Here is a 22241-nt window from a genome sequence, read left to right as displayed (position 1 = left end):
AACCATTTGAACCATTTTTTGATAAATTCTGCATAAGTAAGCGAGAGACATCATTTACAGGATACACCCCTTCTTCAAGCGGAAAGCACGCGCATGCTTTCGCTTGGAATTGTTAATAATGGAATCCCCGTCCGTGTGTCGATTTGCGCGACCCGTCATCGTTCGTGGATTGGGCTATAGTTTCGTGAACACGGACGAATCGTCGCATCCCCTATACCTACCAAAATAACCAGATATTAATATTATTGACCATTTGTAGTCTACTTTGAACGGAGGGGTCGTGTTCGCTATCCACGTCCATTATAGTCAGCTGAAGTTGCCACTGTTTTGCAGAAAGTATGGTGTAAGATTCCCTTGAAGGCCACACAGGACCTTTATTTATCCATTCCGAGTCGACTGGGAGATGTTTTGAAAGGCAACGGCGAGCCTATTCCGTATTAGGCATGGTAATGTGTTTTGGTTTTCATATTTCCATGTTGTTTTCCACCCCACCTACATCGAGAGCAAGAGAGGTCGTGTTACACTTCCCCGGGGAACTCCTGACGTATCTTTTTCTCTGACCAACACTCGTCGTACAGACCAACTTTATGATTTCTGTTAGTTAGTCTTCGAACCACTAGCGTATCTGAGAACGTATTTCGCATGCTCGGATCTTCGCTAACTGTCTGCAGTGTGTCACAGTTCAAACATTTTCCGGAATTCTAGGAATATGGAATCTGCCTGTTGTTAACAACTCCAGCAATAAAATCAGATCAGTATGGAATGTTGTTAGAAGGGAGACAGGAAAAGTAGCCATTGGGGTATGTAGTATTACTGTTAAAGAGAATGAGACCATCTTAACCAACAGTACACAGGTAGCCTATGTATTTAACAATCACTTCTGAAGTGTAGGAGAAAAACATTGGTGAGAATAGTTCAAAATAAAAAGCCAGTCAGTACATGGAAGAGCCAGTTTTTAAAAATTTTTAGTCAGATTAAGTTTCATCCAACAACCTCTTGTGAAATAAGGAAAATTATTAAATCTTTGAAAAATAAATGTTCTGTTGGAGTAGATGACATCTCTAACAAGTTATTACAACAATGTGGAGCAATTACAGTTGATGTTTTGAGTCACATATGTAATGCATCACTGACTCAGGGTATTTTTGCAGACAGGTTAAAATATGCCATTGTCAAGCCTCTCTACAAAAAGGGGGAAACTACAGATGTCAATAATTACCGGCCAGTATCCTTGCTTACAGCATTTTCAAAAGTCTTTGAGAAAGTAGTGTACTCAAGAGTGGTGAGCCATCTCAACAGTAATGGGATACTTAGTAAATCACAGTTCGGATTTCAGAAATGCTGTTCCACTAAGAAAGCTATATACAATTTCACTGTCCACATAACAGAGTCTTTAAATAGTAAAATGTCACCAGTGGGAATATTCTGTGACTTATCCAAAGCATTTGATTGTGTGAACCATGATATTATGTTGGAGAAATTACAATTCTATGGTATAAATGGAACAACATGTGAGTGGTTTAACTCATATCTACAGAACAGGAAACAAAAAGTCTCCTTATATGCTACAAGTGATTCAAAGGAGTTTGCCACTTCATCTGACTGGGGTGAAATTACTTTAGGTGTTTCACAAGGTTCGATCATTGGTCCCCTCCTGTTCTTGATATATGTGAATGACCTCCCTTCTTATGTGAAGCAAGATGCTGAACTGACACTGTTTACTGATGACACAGGCATAATTATTAATCCAGTAAAAGAAAGTCCGACAGAAAATGATACAAATAAGGTCTTTGGACAAGTTATTAATTGGTTTTCTGCCAATGGGCTTGCTCTGAACTTTGAAAAAACACAGTACATCCAATTTTCTGCTGCAAAAATTATAATTCCTTCAATAAACATAACACATCAAAAGAAGTCAGTAGCCAGGGTAGAGCATACTAAGTTTTTGGGTGTACATATAGATGAGAATCTTCATTGGAAAATTCTTATTTTGGATCTCCTAAAGCGACTACGTTCAGCAACTTTTGCAATCAGAAAAACTGCCAATTTTGAGGATGTAGAAATTAGTTAGCTAACATACTTTGCATACTTCCACTCTCTGACGTCATACGGAATAATATTCTGGGGCAACTCAACACTTAGGCAAAAGGTATTCACTGCTCAAAAGAAAGTAGTTAGAATAATGTGTGGGGTTCATAGTCACACATCTTGTAGGCATCTGTTTAAAAGGTTAGGAATTCTCACAACTGCTTCACAGTACACTTACTCAGTAATGAAATTTTTTCTCAACAACGTGGACCAGCTTAAAATCAACAGCGACATTCATGATTACAATACCAGAAAAAAAAACTATCCTTTACTTAACCTATCTTTGGCACAGAAAAGGGTAAAATATGCTGCTATAAAACTTTTTGATAAATTACCAGATGAAATTAAATGTCTGACAGACAGTGGTAATGGTTTCAAAAACAAATGGAAATGATACCTCCTTGACAACTCCTTCTATGCCATAGATGAATTCTTGAATATGAGTAAATAAATATGGAGATATAATATATGCATTTTGTTCCATTTAAGGGAATGGGATAGGTAATAGAAATATTTAGGTATAACACTACAATGTAAACAAAAAAACTTGTTTCCTGTGTGCATTTCTTGTGCATTTGACACGTTGCACATCATAACGGTTTTCGGTGCTATTGATCAATGCAACACGTAACTAACTAACTAACTAACTTCATCTATGTCTTGTAGGACGCCTGCCGTTTTCTCCAGTCGATTGGTACTTTTGGCGATAAGTAGGTGAATCTTATTAACGTTTAAAAACCCCTGAAGCGATGTAGATGAAGCTGAAACAAGTAATTTAATATAGGAGCCACGGGGCCGCAAATGTCGGGAAACACCCCGAAAGTGGACGACAAAAGTTGAACATGTGGCCTTACCAGATGAAGCATCTGATCGCCCCAACCCAAGTCAAGTACTTACATCGGTGTGGCTCCGGGCCTACTTGTGCGACTTGAGCACATAGGGCTCAGGGTTCGAGTCTTTCAGGCAGTACTCTTCTGCACTGCATTAGACAGATACGAGGTGCGTTTGAAAATCCGTGCAAAAGTAAAAACTACTTATTTTTTATGGCATAAACTATTTTATTTTTAGACATAGTCTTCTTTTACACTTATAACTTCGTCCAATGCTGTTCTAATTTGTAGATCCCTTCCAAATGATAGGAATTGTCCAAGTCTGCAAAACAGCTATTAGTTGCTGCAATCACCTCCTCGTTTGAATAAAATCATTGTTCTGCCAGGCATTTTTTTAAATTAGGGAACAAATAGTAGTCTGAGGGAGCCATGTCTGGGGAACAGGGGGGATGAGAAACGAGTTGGAATCCTATTTCCATTAATTCTGCGACCACAACTGCTGAGGCGTGTGGTGGTGCATTGTCGTGGTGGAAAAGGGCTTTTTTGCGATCCAATCGCCGCCGTTTTTCTAGCAGCTCGGTTTTCAAACGCTCCAGTAACAATGAATAATATGCACCTGTAATAGTTTTACCCTTTTCCAGATAGTCGATAAGGATTATCTCTTGCGAATATCAAAAGACAGTCGCCATAACCTTTCCGGCCGAAGGAATGGTCTTCGCCTATGTTGGTGCAGATTCTCCCTTGGTAACCCGTTGTTTAGATTGTTGTTTGGTCTCAGGAGTATAGTAATGTATCCATGTTTCATCCACAATGACGAAACGACGCTTAAAGTCCTGCGGATTATTTAGGAGCAGCTGCAAACCGTCCTTGCAACACTTCACACGATTCCGTTTTTGGTCAAGCGTGAGCAATCGCAGAACCCATCTTGCGGATAGCTTTCTCATGTCCAAATGCTTATGCAAAATATTATGTACCCGTTCATTCGAGATGCCCACAACACTAGCAATTTCACGTACCTTAACTCTTCTGTCATCCATCACCATATTGTGGATTTTATTAATGATTTTCACAGGACGTCCAGAACATTCAGCATCACTTGTGCCCATATGGCCACTTCGAAAAGTTTGAAACCACTTGTAAACCGTTCTAATCGAAGGTGCAGAGTCAGCGTAATCTTTATCAAACTTCTCTTTAGTCTCCTGAGGCGTTTTGCGTTTCATAAAGTAATGTTTAATCACCACACAAATTTTTTTTCGTCCATTTTTTGACAATCACACGACTTCCTTGATTCACGCAAATGCCAAACACAAAGAAATACACTACTGGAAATTGAAATAAGAACACTGTGAATTCATTGTCCCAGGAAGGGGAAACTTTATTGACACATTCCTGGGGTCAGATACATCACATGATCACACTGACAGAACCACACGCACATAGACACAGGCAACAGAGCATGCACAATGTCGGCACTAGTACAGTGTATATCCACCTTTCGCTGCAATGCAGGCTGCTATTCTCCCATGGAGACGATCGTAGAGATGCTGGATGTAGTCCTGTGGAACGGCTTGCCATGCCATTTCCACCTGGCGCCTCAATTGGACCAGCATTCGTGCTGGACGTGCAGACCGCGTGAGACGACGCTTCATCCAGTCCCAAACATGCTCAATGGGGGACATATCCGGAGATCTTGCTGGCCAGGGTAGTTGACTTACACCTTCTAGAGCTCGTTGGGTGGCACGGGATACATGCGGACGTGCATTGTCCTGTTGGAACAGCAAGTTCCCTTGCCGGTCTAGGAATGGTAGTACGATGGGTTCGATGACGGTTTGGATGTACCGTGCACTATTCAGTGTCCCCTCGACGATCACCAGAGGTGTACGGCCAGTGTAGGAGATCGCTCCGCACACCATGATGTCGGGTGTTGGCCCTGTGTGCCTCGGTCGTATGCAGTCCTGATTGTGGCGCTCACCTGCACGGCGCCAAACACGCATATGACCATCATTGGCACCAAGGCAGAAGCGACTCTCATCGCTGAAGACGACACGTCTCCATTCGTCCCTCCATTCACGCCTGTCGCGACACCACTGGAGGCGGGCTGCACGATGTTGGGGCGTGAGCGGAAGACGGCCTAACGGTGTGCGGGACCGTAGCCCAGCTTCATGGAGACGGTTGCGAATTGTCCTCGCCGATACCCCAGGAGCAACAGTGTCCCTAATTTGCTGGGAAGTGGCGGTGCGGTCCCCTACGGCACTGCGTAGGATCCTACGGTCTTGGCGTGCATCCGTGCGTCGCTACGGTCCAGTCCCAGGTCGACGGGCACGTGCACCTTCCGCCGACCACTGGCGACAACATCGATGAGTACTGTGGAGACCTCACGCCCCACGTGTTGAGCAATTCGGCGGTACGTCCACCCGGCCTCCCGCATGCCCACTATACGCCCTCGCTCAAAGTCCGTCAACTGCACATACGGTTCACGTCCACGCTGTCGCGGCATGCTACCAGTGTTAAAGACTGCGATGGAGCTCCGTATGCCACGGCAAACTAGCTGACACTGACGGCGGCGGTGCACAAATGCTGCGCAGCTAGCGCCATTCGACGGCCAACACCGCGGTTCCTGGTGTGTCCGCTGTGCCGTGCGTGTGATCATTGCTTGCACAGCCCTCTCGCAGTGTCCGGAGCAAGTATGGTGGGTCTGACACACCGGTGTCAATGTGTTCTTTTTTCCATTTCCAGGAGTGTAGATCAATATGGCTGGAACTTGGTGTGCGTTCTTTCCAATGATGCTACTATCTGAACATGACATCTATACGTGCCTGTGGTGCCATCTCTCGGACTTTGTACGGACCTTTCAAACGCCCCTCGTATGTGTTTATACTGAAGTAAGAGCTATTATTTTATTTAGCGGTTTTGCGTTCTCCTCTCGATGACTGCAAAGTAGAGTACAATAAAACGCTACCGTATTGCGTCACAAGTAAATAAGTATGAGCTTCCGAACTGTGCCGCTGGCAGTAAATGATCTACCTCTTCTTTACTAAATTTAGTCTGTAAACCAAAAAAAAAGAAGGGATAAAAGGAAAGAAGCACAATATAACAACACCTTTTGCTTGGTTACAGCGAGGACAACAATTTTTTGACTTCAGATCACATTTAAAAAGGTGTCCGAATACAGAGTAGACTAATGGAGCGATGTGTAGCAATGCACCCTACCGAAGAGTGTAGCATCGGCAAGCCCAGTCGTTGCATGTGCGGCGAGGTTCGTCATCTGGTGACGTCACATATTCATCACTTGTAATTCACTTCTGGAGTATTTCTCGACATTTGCGGTCCCATGTATCTTACATTAGATTACTTGTCTCAGCGAAATCTAAGTCGTTTCGGTTTTTTTTTTTCTTTTAAACGTTAGAATCAGCCCGTATGAGTGGGAGGCCAACGCCGGAGGTCGCGCGGGGTAGTCGTGCGGTCTTCAGGCAGCTTGTCACGGTTCGCGCGGCTCCCCTCGTAGGAGGTTTGAGTCCTTCCTTGGGCATGAATGTGTGTGTTAGATTAAGGAGTGTGTATGTCTAGGGACCGATGACCTCAGTAGTTTGGTCCCATAGAACTTAAACAAATTTCCGATTTCCAGCGGTGGAGAGTACTCTCTGGGCAGCTGACTTCCTGTGGCGACTCCACGAAAACCAAAGGAGAATAGGATCTCGCACGGTTACAATTCCCTTCCCTTCATCTCTTCCAGCCCACACTGCTGGAGGCTTTGACGCGGCGGCAGGTGTTTGAGGTTCCCTGGTGACAGCTGCGCCCCTAGCAGCTTTGTTTGCTCAGCAGATAACGCAGTGACACCGCTCGCGCCGCACACACTGCACTGCAAACCCACTCTGCTCCACACCAGCTGCGTGCGTCTACTAAGGTATGTCTGCATGATGCCTCCTCCCTTGTGCGCAACCGCAGACGCACGGGAATAAAATGGCACGCACGAAGATTTGTGGAAAAAGCGCATGCACGCTTAGGCGTTCTCGTGTCCACACGTTGCCTCATTGCGCAAGCAGATGCTGTGGATTCCCTTCTTTCCTTGGGAGCTTGTGCTGGATCTATTGTGACGAAGGAAGAAGAAAACGCAAAAACGACTGGAGGTAAAGAAGTATCTAAATAACAGAGGTACGAAAAAAACGAAGTGAGAACGTTTTGTTTGTAAATTTCAGAAGGAGGTAACAGCGAGACTTTACATTTTCAGAAACTGCAACGATAAGGCCCGTAACATTTCGTTAGCTAGTTACCGGCGACTTATACCACTCTGAACAATTTATTTCGAATCTCAAAACAAATCTGAGAAATATTTATGGGGGATTGTTCCTCATTATCTAAAGGTTAATTATTTTCAATGCGTCATTTGTATTTTATTTTATAAAAAATGTTGGTTACACGACTTTAGTCATAAAAGATAATTTGTAGGTTAAGATCCTCAGACTCGACAAACTTGGGAATTTCGTAAACCCCAGATTCCACTGTAAGGGAGGTTGTGTTTTCCAGTTTTGTATTTTTTGCGTCGTCAGTGTCGTTCGTTTCTATTTCCATTAGTTTTTTGAATAGCTGCACGTACCTCACATTTATTTTGTTCAGATGACGAGCAGTTTTCATGTACTACACTTTTCATAAGTTCTACCTTTCTCTTCGCTGTTTTACTACTTCGAGACTTGGGGTTGGGGTTGTTCTTTATGGTAATATGATCTGAAACTGTTGATTTAATACTTAACGCTCAAGGCATCACATCTCAATTTTTTTTTTTTCAAATGGTCTTTAGAAGAGGCATTCTATAGACTTTCCTTTGTTTGTAATCATCCATAAATTTACGCGTGCTTCCTTTAAAGTTAACAGACATTGTTGCACATAAGTGGCTTTACGGCATAACCTCAACATACTACAAAATTAAACGTAGATGGGTCCCAGCTGCCCATCGTCTGTTAAAAAGCGCAAAGTTCCCCAGGAAGCAATGCGCTTTAAGTACTGCCTCCAGGCCTCCACTTCCAGGAAATTACGTATTCACAAATGAGCATGCGTAATTGCGCTGTTGGAAATTCATGCGCATGCGTAAAGTTGAGCACAAAAAAGGCATCGTGTGGAAGCAACTTTACCGAAAGCCTGGCACTCAGTGGAGAAGTCGACGGGCGTAAAGTACAGACGTAAAAGTAGGGCGCGTTATAGGACCGTTACTGTTCATGACACACTGCTCGATAAAACAAGTGGAACATCCAGAATGAGAAAAGGGAATGAAATGAAACTTCACGAGTTGAGAGGGCATTTTGGGCTATTGGAGTGATAACAAAATCGAGTGAAATTTACAAAGAACTAGACGGTATGAGCCCATTTGTCAGTATTACATTGCACCCCTGTCACCTTGATGCATGCATGCACTGATTCGACTAGGAAGAGTGTTAAAAATTCACAAAATATGTCACATTATACGCCATAATATCCCCAACAATACTTTGAAAATCCGCTACATATTCTACACTACTGGCCATTAAAATTGCTACACCACGAAAATGACGTGCTACAGGCGCGAAATATAACCGACAGGAAGATGATACTGTGATATGCAAATGATTAGCTTTTCAGAACATTCACACAAGGTTGGCGCCGGTGGCGACTCCTACAACGTGCTGACATGAGGAAAGCTTCCAACCGATTTCTCATACACAAACAGCAGTTCACCGGCGTTCCCTGGTGAAACTTTGTTGTGATGTCTCGTGTAAGGAGGAGAAATGCGTACCATCACGTTTCCGACTTCGATACAGGTCGGATTGTAGCCTGTCGCGATTGCGGTTTATCGTATCGCGACATTGCTGCTCGCGTTGGTCGAGATCCAATGACTGTTAGCAGAATATGGAATCGGTGGATTCAGGAGGGTAATACGGAACGCCGTTCTGGATACCCAACGGCCTCGTGTCACTAGCAGTCGAGATGGCAGGAATCTTATCCGCATGGCTGCAACGGATCGTGCAGACACGTCTCGATCCCTGAGTCAACAGATGGGGACGTTTGCAAGACAACAACCATCTGAACGAACAGTTCGACGACGTTTGCAGCAGCATGAACTATCATCTCGGAGACCATGGCTGCAGTTACCCTTGACGCTACATCACAAACAGGAGCGCCTGCGATGGTGTACTCAACGACGAATCTTGGTGCACGAATGGCAAAACGTCTTTTTTTTCGGATGAAACCAGGTTCTATTTACAACATCGTGATGGTCACATCCGTGTTTGGCGACATCGCGGTGAAAGCGCATCGGAAGCGTGTATTCGTCATCGCCATACTGACGTATCACATGGCGTGATAGTATGGGGTGCCTTTGGTTACACGTCTCTTGTTCGCATTGACGGCACTTTGAACATTGGACGTTACTTTTCAGATGTGTTACGACCCGTGGCTCCACCGTTCATTCGATCCCGGTGAAACCCTACATTTCAGCACGATTATGCACGACTGCATATTGCAGGTCCTGTACGGACCTTTCTGGATACAGAAAATGTTCGACTGCTGCCCTGGCCAGCACATTCTCCAGATCTCTCACCAACTGGAAACGTCTGGTCAATGGTGGCCGAGCAACTGGCTCGTCACAATTCACCAGTCACTACTCTTGATGAACTGTGGTATCGTGTTGAAGCTGCATGGGCAGCTGTACCTGTGCACGCCATCCAAGCTCTGTTTGACTCAATGCCCAGGCGTATCAAGGCCGTTATTACGGCCAGAGGTCGTTGTTCCGGGTACTGATTTCTCAGGATCTATGCATCCAAACTGCGTGAAAATGTAATCACGTGTCAGTTGTAGTATAATATATTTGTCCAATTAATACCCGTTTGTCATCCGCATTTCTTCTTGGTGTAGCAATTTTAATAGCCAGTAGTGTAGTCTTCACCACAGGAACACGATTCTTCAGCCAAACTGTTAACGCTAACTGGTATGTTTAATCCATGTGTGGACCAAATGAAATAAGTTAACAACTGAGTGGGTATTTTCAGCAATACGGAGCAACAGCACGCAGAACCTTACAATCTTGTCACGAGAGCATGGCGTGTTCCCTGAGTAGGGGACAGTCAGCAGAGGCAGAGCAATCTCATGGCCACCTCGATCGCCTGCTGGCTCTCCGTGGGATTTTTACCTGTGGGGCAGTTTTAAGGGTCACGTTTGCTCAAACCATCCTCACACACTGGAAATGCTACAGTAGAACACTGAAATCGCTATTGCTTCTCCCCCTCAGGCAGAGCTGGTAGGAGTGTATCACACTGATAAACTGAGCACAGCGCTGCGTTGTAGGCAACAGTGACCCTTTCCAGTAAGGGCCATACCGCGTCAGTCTCATCGAAAATACTCTCTAAGACAAAAAAGAAAAAAGAAAAACGACGTACTACGAAAGAACTATCAGAATGGGACGGAAATGGGTAGATATAATGTACCTGTACACACAAACAAATTATTACAGTTTCAGAAAAATTGGAAGATTTATTCAAGTGAAAGAGCATCACAAATTGAACAAGTTCAAATGGTTCAAATTGCTCTGAGCACTACGGGACTTGACTGCTGTGGTCATCAGTCCCCTAGAACTTAGAACTACTTAAACCTAACTAACCTAAGGACATCACACACATCCATGCCCGAGGCAGGATTCGAACCTGCGACCGTAGCGGTCGCGTGGTTCCAGACTGTAGCGCCTAGAACCGCTCGGCTACTCCGGCCGGCAAATTGAACAAGTCAATGACGCTTTGATCCATCTCTTATGCAAGCAGTTATTCAGCTCGGCCTTGATTGATACAGTTGTTGGATGTCCTTGAGTGATTATCGTGCCAAATTCTGTCCAACAGACGCTTTAGGACGTCAGGATGCCGAACTGGTTGGAAGAGCCTGCCCACTATGCTCCAAACGTTCTCAATTGGTGAGAGATGCGGTGATCTCGCTGGCCAAGGTAGGTTTTGACAAGCAATCAAAGCTCTCGCCGTGTGCGGGCTGGCATTATCTTGCTGAAATGTAAGCCTGGGATTGCTTTGATGGGCAACAAAACGTAGCGGAGTATAGCGTCGGCTTACCGCTGTACTGAAAGGGTCCCGCGGAATGATACCTGAAGGGGTCCTGCTTTGGAAAGAAATGGCAGCCCGAACCGTCAGTCATGGTTGTCGTGTTGTACGTCGGACAAGAGTCTGGTTGGGAGCCCCCGCTGCCTGGGCCGTGTCCAGACGCGTCTTCGCTAGTCATCCTGGCTCAGTTCGTAGCGGAACTCATGACTGAAGGCAGTTCTACCCCAATGAGGTTCCAAGGGGTCGTCTTGTCTGGAGACAACCTGGACAGCGACGGGATACTAATCTGAATGTCCCCCGCCAGAGTGATGGTCTGGGGTGCCGTTTCATTCATAGCACGACCCCTTTGGTTGTCATCCGCAGTAGCCTTACAGCGGAGCAGATCGTCTACGATGCTCTACACTCCGTTTTGTTGTCCTTCATAGCAAGCCATACTGGGCTTACATTTCGGCAAGATAATGCCCACCGGCCCACGTTGAAAGTTTCTACTACTTGTCTTCGTGTTTGCCAGACACTATCCTGGACAGCAGGGTCGCCGTACCTCTCACCAGTTCAGAGCTTTCGGAGCGTTATGGGCAGGGCAACCAGCTCGGAGTTTTAAAGACCTAACGTGCCCATTGGACAGAATTGGGCACGATATCCCTCAGGAAGACATCCAACAACTCTGTCAATGAATGCCAAGCCAAATAACTTCTTGCATAAGGTCCAGAGGTGCACCAACGCGTTACTGACTTCCTCAATCTGCGAAGCTCTTTCTCTTGAATAAATCATCGAATTTTACCGATTTCCATGCCATTGTGATAATTAATTCCTTCACGGTGCGTTAGTATATTCTTTTTGTGTGTGTGTGTGTGTGTGTGTGTGTGTGTGTGTGTGTGTGTGTGTGTGTGTGTGTGTGTGCGCTTCTATTTCCCGGAAGAGTTTTATTTTGCTCTCTCTGTACGTGGTACTGAAGTAGTGGTGACTAAAGTTGTGGTTTAGAAGCCACTAATGACACCGAGAACAATATTACAGATTATAGCTGTACTTCTGGGAAAGTTATTTTCGCAGACATGCCGTGCGCTGGCTGTATCAGACGGTGCACGCAACACGTTGTGGCGGATACGTTGTGGCAGCCGCCGCTTGTCGCGAGGAAGGGCGTGGTGCACGCTGCACAGGCTGTGCGTAGGCCTATTTGAAAACTGTTAACTGTAAAACCGGCACCCAGTACCTTCTGTCAGGCCTAGCCGCAAACTGTTGGTATTTTTATGTCAACAGACTACCATTACCTCACACAAACGTCGGAATTTGCGGAATTTGCCGACAATCTGCACACAGTCACTTTCCCGTACGTCTAAAGAATGTTCTGCCGCAGAGAGTAAAGTCATCACAACACTGCACTCTATTCAGTAGAACATACACGAACGTACAAATGTATGTACGCTTTACACATACACAACATTTTAAATTGTGGCTCTAATAATATCAACAGAAGATAATATTCCAGAACTGTATTCATGTGGTCCTGACCTCTCGTTAGGACTGTACTCATGTGGTTCAAAATGGTTCAAATGGCTCTGGGCACTATGGGACTTAACTTCTGAGGTCATCAGTCCCCTAGAACGTAGAACTACTTAAACCTAACTAAGCTAAGGACATCACACACATCCATGCCCGAGGCAGGATTCGAACCTGCGACCGTAGCAGTCGCGCGGTTCCAGATTGTAGAGCCTAGAACCGCTCGGCCACTCCGGCGGGCGTATTCTTGTGATCCTGATCCCTCGGTTTCGACCATGGTTTTTGGGAGGTTTCCGTCAGTTGTGAGGAGAATGCCAGAACCGTGAAGCCCCTCCCACTTATGACCAATTGGGATCTCCCATCTGCCCCACAATTAGCTTGATCGACGACTGGCTGAACAGAATTGGGACTCGTGTACGGGCCGTATCTCGAACAGCCGGCTACACTCTTTCGGGTAGAGAACGGAAAGATAACGAAAGACATGAAAACCTTCTCCTTCCCAGAGCGTCGGGCCGAGCACTTCTGGGCGCTTCAGTCTGGAACCGCGCGACCGCTACGGTCTCAGGTTCGAATCCTGCCTCGGGCATGGATGTGTGTGATGTCCTTAGGTTAGTTAGGGTTAAGTAGCTCTAAGTTCTAGGGGACTGATGACGTCAGATGTTAAGTCCCGTAGTGCTCAGAGCCATTTGAACCATTTCTGAACCAGAGCGTCGTAGGTACTCTACATGTGCAGTGCAAATCACTAACTAGACTGTTTACAGAAGAGTTATTGCAGTTTAAGGGCCTTGCCGCAGTGGCTACACCGGTTCCCGTGCGATCACCGAAGTTATGCGCTGTAGGGCGTGGTCGGCACTAGGATGGGTGACCATCAAGGCCCCCATACGCTGATGCCATTTTTCGGGGTGCAGTTAGCCTCGTGATGCCAAATGAGGAGCTACTAAACCGAATAGTAGCGGCTTCGGTCAAGAATACCATCATCACGTCCGGGAGAGCGGTGTGCTGACCCCACGCCCCTCCTATCTGCATCCTCCTTGAGGATGACACGGCGGTCGGATGGTCCCGGTAGGCCGCTCGCGGCCTGAAGACAGATTGCTTTTTTTTATTGCAGTTTCGCAATGACTAGTAACTTTCTTTGGCTGGGACATCCCCCGCTTCTGACCAAGGTTTTCAGGAAGTTTCTCTTGGTCATAAGACGACTGCTGGAAATGGAAATCCGCTCCAAATATTCCCATTTGCCTCGCTACCAGACCGCCCGATATGTGGCAGCAAAATCGCTGACAATGGGTCAGCAGTCGAAGAGGCAGCTCTAACTTTGGGATAACCTATAAACAGGATTTTAAAAAATTGCCTAACCCTCTGCACCTGTTGAGCAAGTCATCGACTTTGTGTACACATACACCGCTTATGTTTGACGTTGACGTGCAATAACCATTCACAGGTGGCACGTGCCTTTACTAGCAGTGGAGGTTATGCAAAACTTGTCGGGGGGACGAGGTAAACAGTGCAGTCGTCGTAATGCGGAAACGGAGCGATTTGCCTAATGTCCAAAAAGGGCCGAGGGTGGACGCATTTCCAAACGGCTAAGTTTGTTAACCGGCCGTGGGTTAAGGGGAGGTTTACTATCTTTTGGTACAAAAAATTGATTTTTTTAAAAAAAATTGCATTTTGGATCCATAAAAGTGTTTAGAACCCACCCCTCAAACGGTTTTTCTGAATACGGAACGGAAACATTTGTTATTCACGGCTGAACAAAAAAATGCACCTACCTGAAATCGGCCTTTTTCACGCACCAGTTTTTTCTTTCGGAGGACAAGTTACTGTACCGGTGCTCGGGAGGAAGCCCACAGAAGTCAAATGAAAATTTGAACGCGTATGTTTGGAAGTTAACCCCCAAGCCTTTGCATTCTGGTGCGAAGACTGTGGAGATTGCGACTTTCCTGGCAGTGAGCAGCTTCGACGAAGGGTATTCAGCAATTCTGAAGACCATGACAACGATGGACGTCACCCTGGGACTCTATTCGACGCAGTTCACCAAGCATTCGGACTACCACAGGATCCAAGCGGCCGAAAACCGCTTGTCACCCGCCGTACGGGGCGGCTCTGGAGCAGCGCAGGGTGGCCCACATTGAGCAGAACGCCCTCAGTGAGGAAGAGGAAGGACTAGTTTATGGGCCCGGAATAGCAGATTGAACGTAAGTTGATATTATTGCATTTTATATGTAGTCAAAACTTCAAACGCGTTTTTCTCAAAATGACTTTTTTTATCGTGCGGTATGTTAACATCAGGCTGGCCGGAGTGGCCGAGCGGTTCTAGGCGCTACAGTCCGGAACTGCGCGACCGCTACGGTCTCAGGTTCGAACCCTGCCTCGGGCATGGATGTTTGTCATGTCCTTAGGTTAGTTAGGTTTAAGTAGTTCTAAGTTCTAGGGGACTGATGACCTCAGATGTTAACTCCCATAGTGCTCAGAGCCATTTGAACCGTCTACCAACTACAACTCTTCCCCACCTATCCCCCTCCACATCTGGGCTGCCCTCACGTTTTCCCTCTCCGTCTCTCCCTGTCACTTTCCTTTTGTTAACTCTGCCTTGTCCACCCATCAAAACTCCTCCTCACCTTCTGTCTTCCCACTATCCACTCGAAACCTATGTTCATCTCCACTGTGTACTACCTACTGGACACCTAAATTTTTCTACACACACCTCTCAAACCTATAGAACTGTTTTCTCCCACTCAAGCCCTTCAGCTTTTAAGTGAAAGTTCAGAGCTGTTTCTCAAAAGAACGTCAGCTTCTGCCTTGTTGTTGTTGCGGTCTTCAGTCCTGAGACTGGTTTGATGCAGCTCTCCATGCTACTCTATCCTGTGCAAGCTTCTTCGTCTCCCAGTACCTACTGCAACCTACATCCTTCTGGATCAGCTTAGTGTATTCATCTCTTGGTCTTCCTCTACGATTTTTACCGTCCACACTGCCCTCCAATACTAAATTGGTGATCCCTTGATGCCTCAGAACATGTCCTACGAACCGATCCCTTCTTCTAGTCAAGTTGTGCCACAAACTCCTCTTCTCCCCAATTCTATTCAATACCTCTTCATTAGTTATGTGATCTGCCCATCTAATCTTCAGCATTCTTCTGTAGCACCACATTTCGAAAGCTTCTATTCTCTTCTTGTTCAAACTATTTATCGTCCATGTTTCACTTCCGTACATGGCTACACTCCATACAAATACTTTCAGAAACGACTTCCTCACACTTAAATCTATTCTCGAAGTTAACAAATTTCTCTTCTTCAGAAACTATTTCCTTTCCATTGCCAGTCTATATTTTATATCCTCTCTACTTCGACCATCATCAGTTATTTTGCTCCCCAAATAACAAAACTCCTTTACTACTTTAAGTGTCTCATTTCCTAATCTAATTCCCTCAACATCGCCCGACTTAATTCGATTACATTCCATTATGCTCGTTTTGCTTTTGTTGATGTTCATTTAATCATACAGTAAAGTTGCATGCCCTCAGGAAAAATTACGCCTGTAGTTTCCCCTTGCTTTCAGCCGTTCGCAGTACCAGCACAGCAAGGCCGTTTTGGTTAGTGTTACAAGACCAGATCAGCCAATCATCCAGACTGTTGCCCGTGCAACTACTGAAAAGTATGCTGCCGCTCTTTAGGAACCACACGTTTGTCTGGCCTCTCAACAAATACCCTCCCCCCCCCCCCCCCCACAAGGTTGTGGTTGCACCTACGGTACCGCTATCGGTATCGCTGAGGCACACAAGTCACCCCATCAACGGCAAGGTCCATGGTTCATGGGGGGGGGGGGGGGGCTTCTGCCTTATTAGATCTTAGGTCTTCCAAAGCTCTTTTGAATTGTGATTCTAATATTGTATCTCCTACCTCTTCTATATCGACTCCTGTTTATTTTTCTATCAAGTCATCGTACAAGTCCGCCTCTCTCATAGAGCCCTTCAGTGTGCTCTTTCCACGTATCCGTTCCCTCCTCTGCATTTAACAGTGGAATTCACGTTGCACTCTTAATGATACCGAGCTTGTGACACCTTAATTTTTCCCGCCGAATTGGATGTTCAAATAAGTTACGGGTTTGCTGCCGGGTGATGTCGTAGAACACCGCCGATATTTCGACAGGAGCACACCCTGCCATTCTCAAGGCACAAGTGCAAGGAAGAAGAAATGAGCAAGAAAGTTTAATACTTCGGTTCACAGAGGTGTCGAGTTAACAAATTTGTTTCGACATGTGCTGACTTCCCCTTACTTTTTATTCAGTGGTCAGCACTACGAACAGACTGATGGAGTTGCTATGGGAAGCCCGTTGTCGCCTATTGTGGCCAATTGGTTTATGGAGGACTTTGAGGAATATGCATTGGAGTCAGCGACCTTGAAATCTGCGTGTTTTTTCAGATATGTAGACGATACTTTTGTTGTGTGGCCTCACGGTAGTGAAAATTTAAACCGGTTTTTAGAACACCTGAATTCAATCCACCCGAATATTCAGTTCACTATGGAGATGGAAAAGAATGGATGCCTTCCCTTCTTTGATGTGTTGGTCAGAAGGAAGACTGATGGTAAGTTGGGATATTTTGTTTATAGGAAGCCTTCCCACACTGACTTGTATCCGCGAGCAGACAGTCGTCAACATCCAGCTCAGCGTGAAAGAGTACTTCGCAACTTCATTCACAGGGCCCACCTTATCTCAGACCCTGAAAGTTTGGCAGCTGAGCTGTCACATCTCGAAGTCACCTTTCGTCAGATTGGTTATAGTGAGAGGCAGACCAAACGTGCGTTGCACTATCAGCCTTCTGTGCAACGGGTGAGTGACGATACCAACGAAGTGGCACCTAAGTCTACGGCCTTTTCGCCTTACGCAGGAAGCATTTCTAACAGGATTGGCCGTATTTTGCGGAAATATGATGTGAAATGTGTTTTCCAACCACCTTCTAAGATTAAGGCCCTATTGGCGTCCTTAAAAGACGATCTTGGTTTACATAAGGCTGGGTCTATCGTATTCCTTGCAGCTGTGGCATGTCATATATTGGTCAATCAGGACTGTGGAAGACCGGTGTATTGAACATAAGCGTCACACACGCTTACAACAGCCGAGCAAATCCGCTATTGCAGAACATTGCCTTGACACCGGTCATCCTATGGAATACAACATGTAACATCCACGAGATAAATTTTAGCTACAGTGCGACGAGAGGAAATTATGCCTGTAACAGTTATAAACATTATCTATTCGTCATATGAAAAAATAGTGAAAACGATGATAAATATTAATTATTTATATAATATTTTATGATGTTATTGGACATATCGATATGTATCATTCAAAGACAATGATAATTGTAAATTCCTTTTATGATCTGCGTTTGTCTTCCTTTGTTTTTAACTTTTGTTGGTTGGCTTTTGTAGGTTGCGGACGCATATCAAACTGAGGTCTGTTAAGAAATTGTAATTATTTATTTATTATTACTTGAAAATAGAGTTCATTATTATTATAAATATAAGTGAACAATTATTTTTAACTTTAATTCCTCTCTCAGTAAGCATTATCTGTGTTAATTATTTCTTTCCGCTGCAAGGAGCGCAGCCATTGATGTTAGCGATATGTATCGCGTTTTTGTCTGTGTTTTCCTTAGAAAAATTCAAATGTTTGCTTGATGAAGTCTAAATAGTGCACAATACGAAAGTAAAGTTTAATACGCATTTCAAATACTTATCTTATTTGCTCTAACAATAGAAAGTCTCTATCAATTGTCTGCCGCCATCTTAAAAATTATCTCAGCGGCTAATTCAAATTACGCAACTCTGCAGACATAAATGCCGAAGGTAATACAAATGTGTAAAAATAAATGTGCACCGGTGGTCCCGAACTCATTTTAATGAAAATAATTCGAATCGGATTGGTTCTTTAAAAGCAGTGCTCATAGCACGATCGTTATAACAAACTTTTCTAGCTGATGTATGGAGCCGAAATTAATTAAGCACAAGCTGCGGAGAATATTGTTTCAGATAACATACGTCAGTGTTGTGCGCGGCTAACATTCGGTGGTTTTAATGATCATTTTGCTGAAGATAACTGTTTGCATCATAATCAATAGTTGTATAGGATCTGTTGTATGAGCTGTGATTTAGTGACACTTACACAACTTAGAGACAACATTTTAACACGACGTTAATTTGGAGTTCTTTAGAAACTTGGCCAAATCTTTAGCCGAGAAAAAAATTATTTAGTAATTACTCAATGTAATAAAATAAGATTATCATTTTCATTTACAAATTAATAAAATACCAAACCACCGAATAATACAGCGAACGCCCCAAACAACACGGAGATTCTGGCTTGCACGTCCAGCTATTGAGATAGTGCTATTAAGGAAGATGTTGAAATCAAACTATGAAGCACCCTTATTATCAGAAATGGTGGATTTTGTTTAAATGCTGCTAGGAATCCGGCTCTGTCTCTCATCAAAAAACAGAGGGATAGAAATAGTGCTACCCTACCTGCTGATTAATAGTAACCATCGATATTTTGAAGTTGCTTATCTTTGTTTGTGTTGACACTTGTTCTGTGTGTGGTATCTTCCTTGTTTCTCCTCTGTGAACCGAGGTATTAAATTTGATTGCACATTTCTTCTTCCTCCCATTTGTGCCTTGATAATGGCAGGATGTGCTCCTGTCGAAATATCGGCCGTATTCGACGACGTCACCCGGCTGTAAACCCGTAAGTTATTTGAAGATACCGAGCTTGTTTTTAATTTCATGGAATTAATTACGTAACTTTAGTTTTTCAATTTGATAATTAAAAATGTTACGATTGACTCTTGCATGAACGGCAAAACTAAGGAATAATAAGCTGGAACACGTGGCAGAAACGAAGCAACAAAAGAAAGTTTGACCACGCTGGACGGGAAGTCGGTGGTGCAGTGCGCGCCCCGGCAGCAGCAAGCAGACGCCGCACTTACCGTGGACTGCATGAGGTCGAAGCATTCCTTCTTCTCGGGGTCGGTGTCGTAGCTGTGCAGCGCCTGGGTGAGGCCGCGGTCGAATCCCGCCTGCAGGTGGCCGCGGTACGCGTAGATAGAGACGGCAGCGCCCACCTCCAGGATGAAGATCACCAGCAGGAAGGCGCCGTACTGCCGGCACAACACGGGGCGCCCGTCAAACAGAGTGCGGCTGCCGACTCCACATTCATAACTCTACTTGTTTACGGTTCATTAAAAATTTTATACACTACTGGCCATTAAAATTGCTACACCACGTAGATGACGTGCTACAGATTCGAAATTTAACCGACAGGAAGAAGGTGCTGTAATATGCAAATGATTAGCTTTTCAGAGCATTCACACAAGGTTGGCGCCGGTGGCGACACCTACAACGTGCTGACATGAGCAAAATTTCCAACCGATTTTTCATACACAAACAGCAGTTGACCGTCGTTGCCTGGTGAAACGTTGTTGTGATGCCTCGTGTAAGGAGGAGAAATACGTGCCATCACTTTGATAAAGGTCGGATTGTAGCCTATCGCGATTGCGGATTATCGTACCGCGACACTGCTGCTCGCGTTGGTCGAATCCAATGACTGTTAGCAGAATATGGAATCGGTGGGTTCACGAGGGTAATACCGAACGCCGTGCTGGATCCCAACGGCCTCGTATCACTAGCAGTCGAGATGGCAGGCATCTTATCCGCATGGCTGTAACAGATCGTGCAGCCACGTCTCGATCCCTGAGTCAACAGATGGGGACGTTTGCAAGACAACAGCCATCTGCACGAACAGTTCGACGACGTTTGCAGCAGCATGGACTATCAGCTCGGAGACTGTGGCTGCGGATACCCTTGACGCTGCATCACAGACAGGAGCGCGTGCGATGGTGTACTCAGCGACGAACCTGGGTGCACGAATGGTCCCGCCGGAGGTTCGAGCCCTCCATCCGGCATGGTTGTGTGTGTTTGTCCTTAGGTTAGTTTAGGTTACGTAGTGTGTAAGCTAAGGGACTGATGACCTTAGCGGTGAAGTCCCATGCGATTTCACACACATTTGAACATTTTGCACGAATGGCGAAACGTCATTTTTTCGGATGAATCAAGGTTCTGTTTACGGCATCATGATGGTTTCATGCGTGTTTGGCGACATCGCGGTGAACGCACATTGGAAGCGTGTATTCGTCATCGCCATACTGGTGTATCACCTGGCGTGATGGTACGGGGTGCCATTGGGTACACGTCTCGGTCACCTCTTCTTCGCATTGACGGCACTTTGAACAGTGGACGTTACATTTCAGTTGTGTTACGACCCGTGGCTCTACCCTTCATTCGATCCTTGCGAAAACCTACATTTCAGCAGGATAATGCACGACCGCATGATGCAGGTCCTGTACAGGCCTTTCTGGATATAGAAAATGTTTGACTGCTGCCCTGACCAGCACATTCTCCAGATGTCTCACCAACTGAAAACGTCTGGTCAATGGTGGCCGAGCAACTGGCTTGTCACATTCCGCCAGTCACTACTCTTGATGAACTGTGGTATCGTGTTGAAGATGCATGGGCAGCTGTACCTGTACACGCCATCAATGTTTTTGTTTGATTCAATGCCCAGGCGAATCAAGGTCGTTATTACGGCCAGAGGTGGATGTTCTGGGTACTGATTTCTCAAGATCTATGCACCCAAATTGCGTGAAAATGTAATCAAATGTCAGTTTTAGTATAATATATTTGTCCAATGAATACCCGTTTATCATCTGCCTTTCTTCTTGGTGTAGCAATTTTAATGGCCAGTACTGCATGTAAAGTACTATGTAAATTGTTTATTACGTTAAATTATTTTCTGGCGACCTTTGTATTTAAAAACATTTGTGTGTATCAATTGTTCATGTTGATGTAAGTTCGACAATTTGAGAAATGGTCACGCTTATGAACACTGTAAGAAATAGGTGTTATGTAAAAGCCAGGGTGCTTTTATTCGAAACAAAAGTGGCTCTGGGGAGTGGAAAAGGTGGCACAGGTGAACTGGCGCGCTACCTGGAGCAAGCGCGGGAAGTAAGTCACACAGTCTGTAGGCAGTAGTGATTGAGGCAACACCTTTGTGGAACAGGAGAAGCTTTGCCTGCAGATTTGCACAAAATTGCCTCGGTTGAAGACTGCAAACGGCTTACGGCCTACCTGTGAGATGTTGGGCTACTGTATGGAAAATTGGGCGATGCCAAGAAGAGAAGAGAAATTGAGCCCTTACAGCAAGATACTTGCAGGCCATAATATGAGTAGTGTAGCCGTCATAATTGTTCGCCACACCCAAGCCTACAGCCACCAGATAAGAATTATTTATATTTTACTTTGCACAGCGTGAACCATTAATTTAAAATGTGTTTTAATAATCATCCTTGAACTTTAAAGAAACTGGTTCACCCTGTTATTTCATCCAAATCATACACCAGGGTCCCTTCCTGGTGTTTGATTAATCCGAGTATCCTGTTTTACAGACTTATGAAGTGCCAAGTTAATATAAAGAGGCACCATTTAAATTGTCTTTTTGTGTAAATAATGAAAAAATTTCTTTAATTTTTGCAAAGTGTTACAGTAAAAGTTTGCTTACGAAAAATTCAGAGTAAAGACAAGTTACTAGAATCTGTTAAATGACTATTCAGAGTTAGTTCAAAGAATAACAGCTCCTGAAAATAAATTCCATTAAGAAACGGGTTTTCTTGAAGTGAACTGTTCAGTATAAAAAGTGTGTGCTTTTGTATCTA

At 44.8% G+C, this 22241-nt stretch overlaps 1 protein-coding gene across 1 annotated transcript in view; it reads right to left on the bottom strand.

Moving 5' to 3' along the window:
• LOC126335419 (tetraspanin-7-like) overlaps positions 1 to 22241 on the bottom strand; it is a 144120-nt gene that overhangs the window by 40794 nt on the left and 81085 nt on the right. Inside the window, exon 3 of the mRNA XM_049998696.1 lies at positions 19461 to 19631. Coding sequence (XP_049854653.1) covers positions 19461 to 19631 — 171 coding nt within the window. The remainder of the gene's footprint in view (positions 1 to 19460; positions 19632 to 22241) is intronic.

Source organism: Schistocerca gregaria, chromosome 2 (assembly GCF_023897955.1).
Source record: "Schistocerca gregaria isolate iqSchGreg1 chromosome 2, iqSchGreg1.2, whole genome shotgun sequence".
In the NCBI taxonomy this organism is placed as follows: Eukaryota; Metazoa; Arthropoda; class Insecta; order Orthoptera; family Acrididae; genus Schistocerca; species Schistocerca gregaria.
This window is presented reverse-complemented; position numbering and strand designations above follow the sequence as displayed.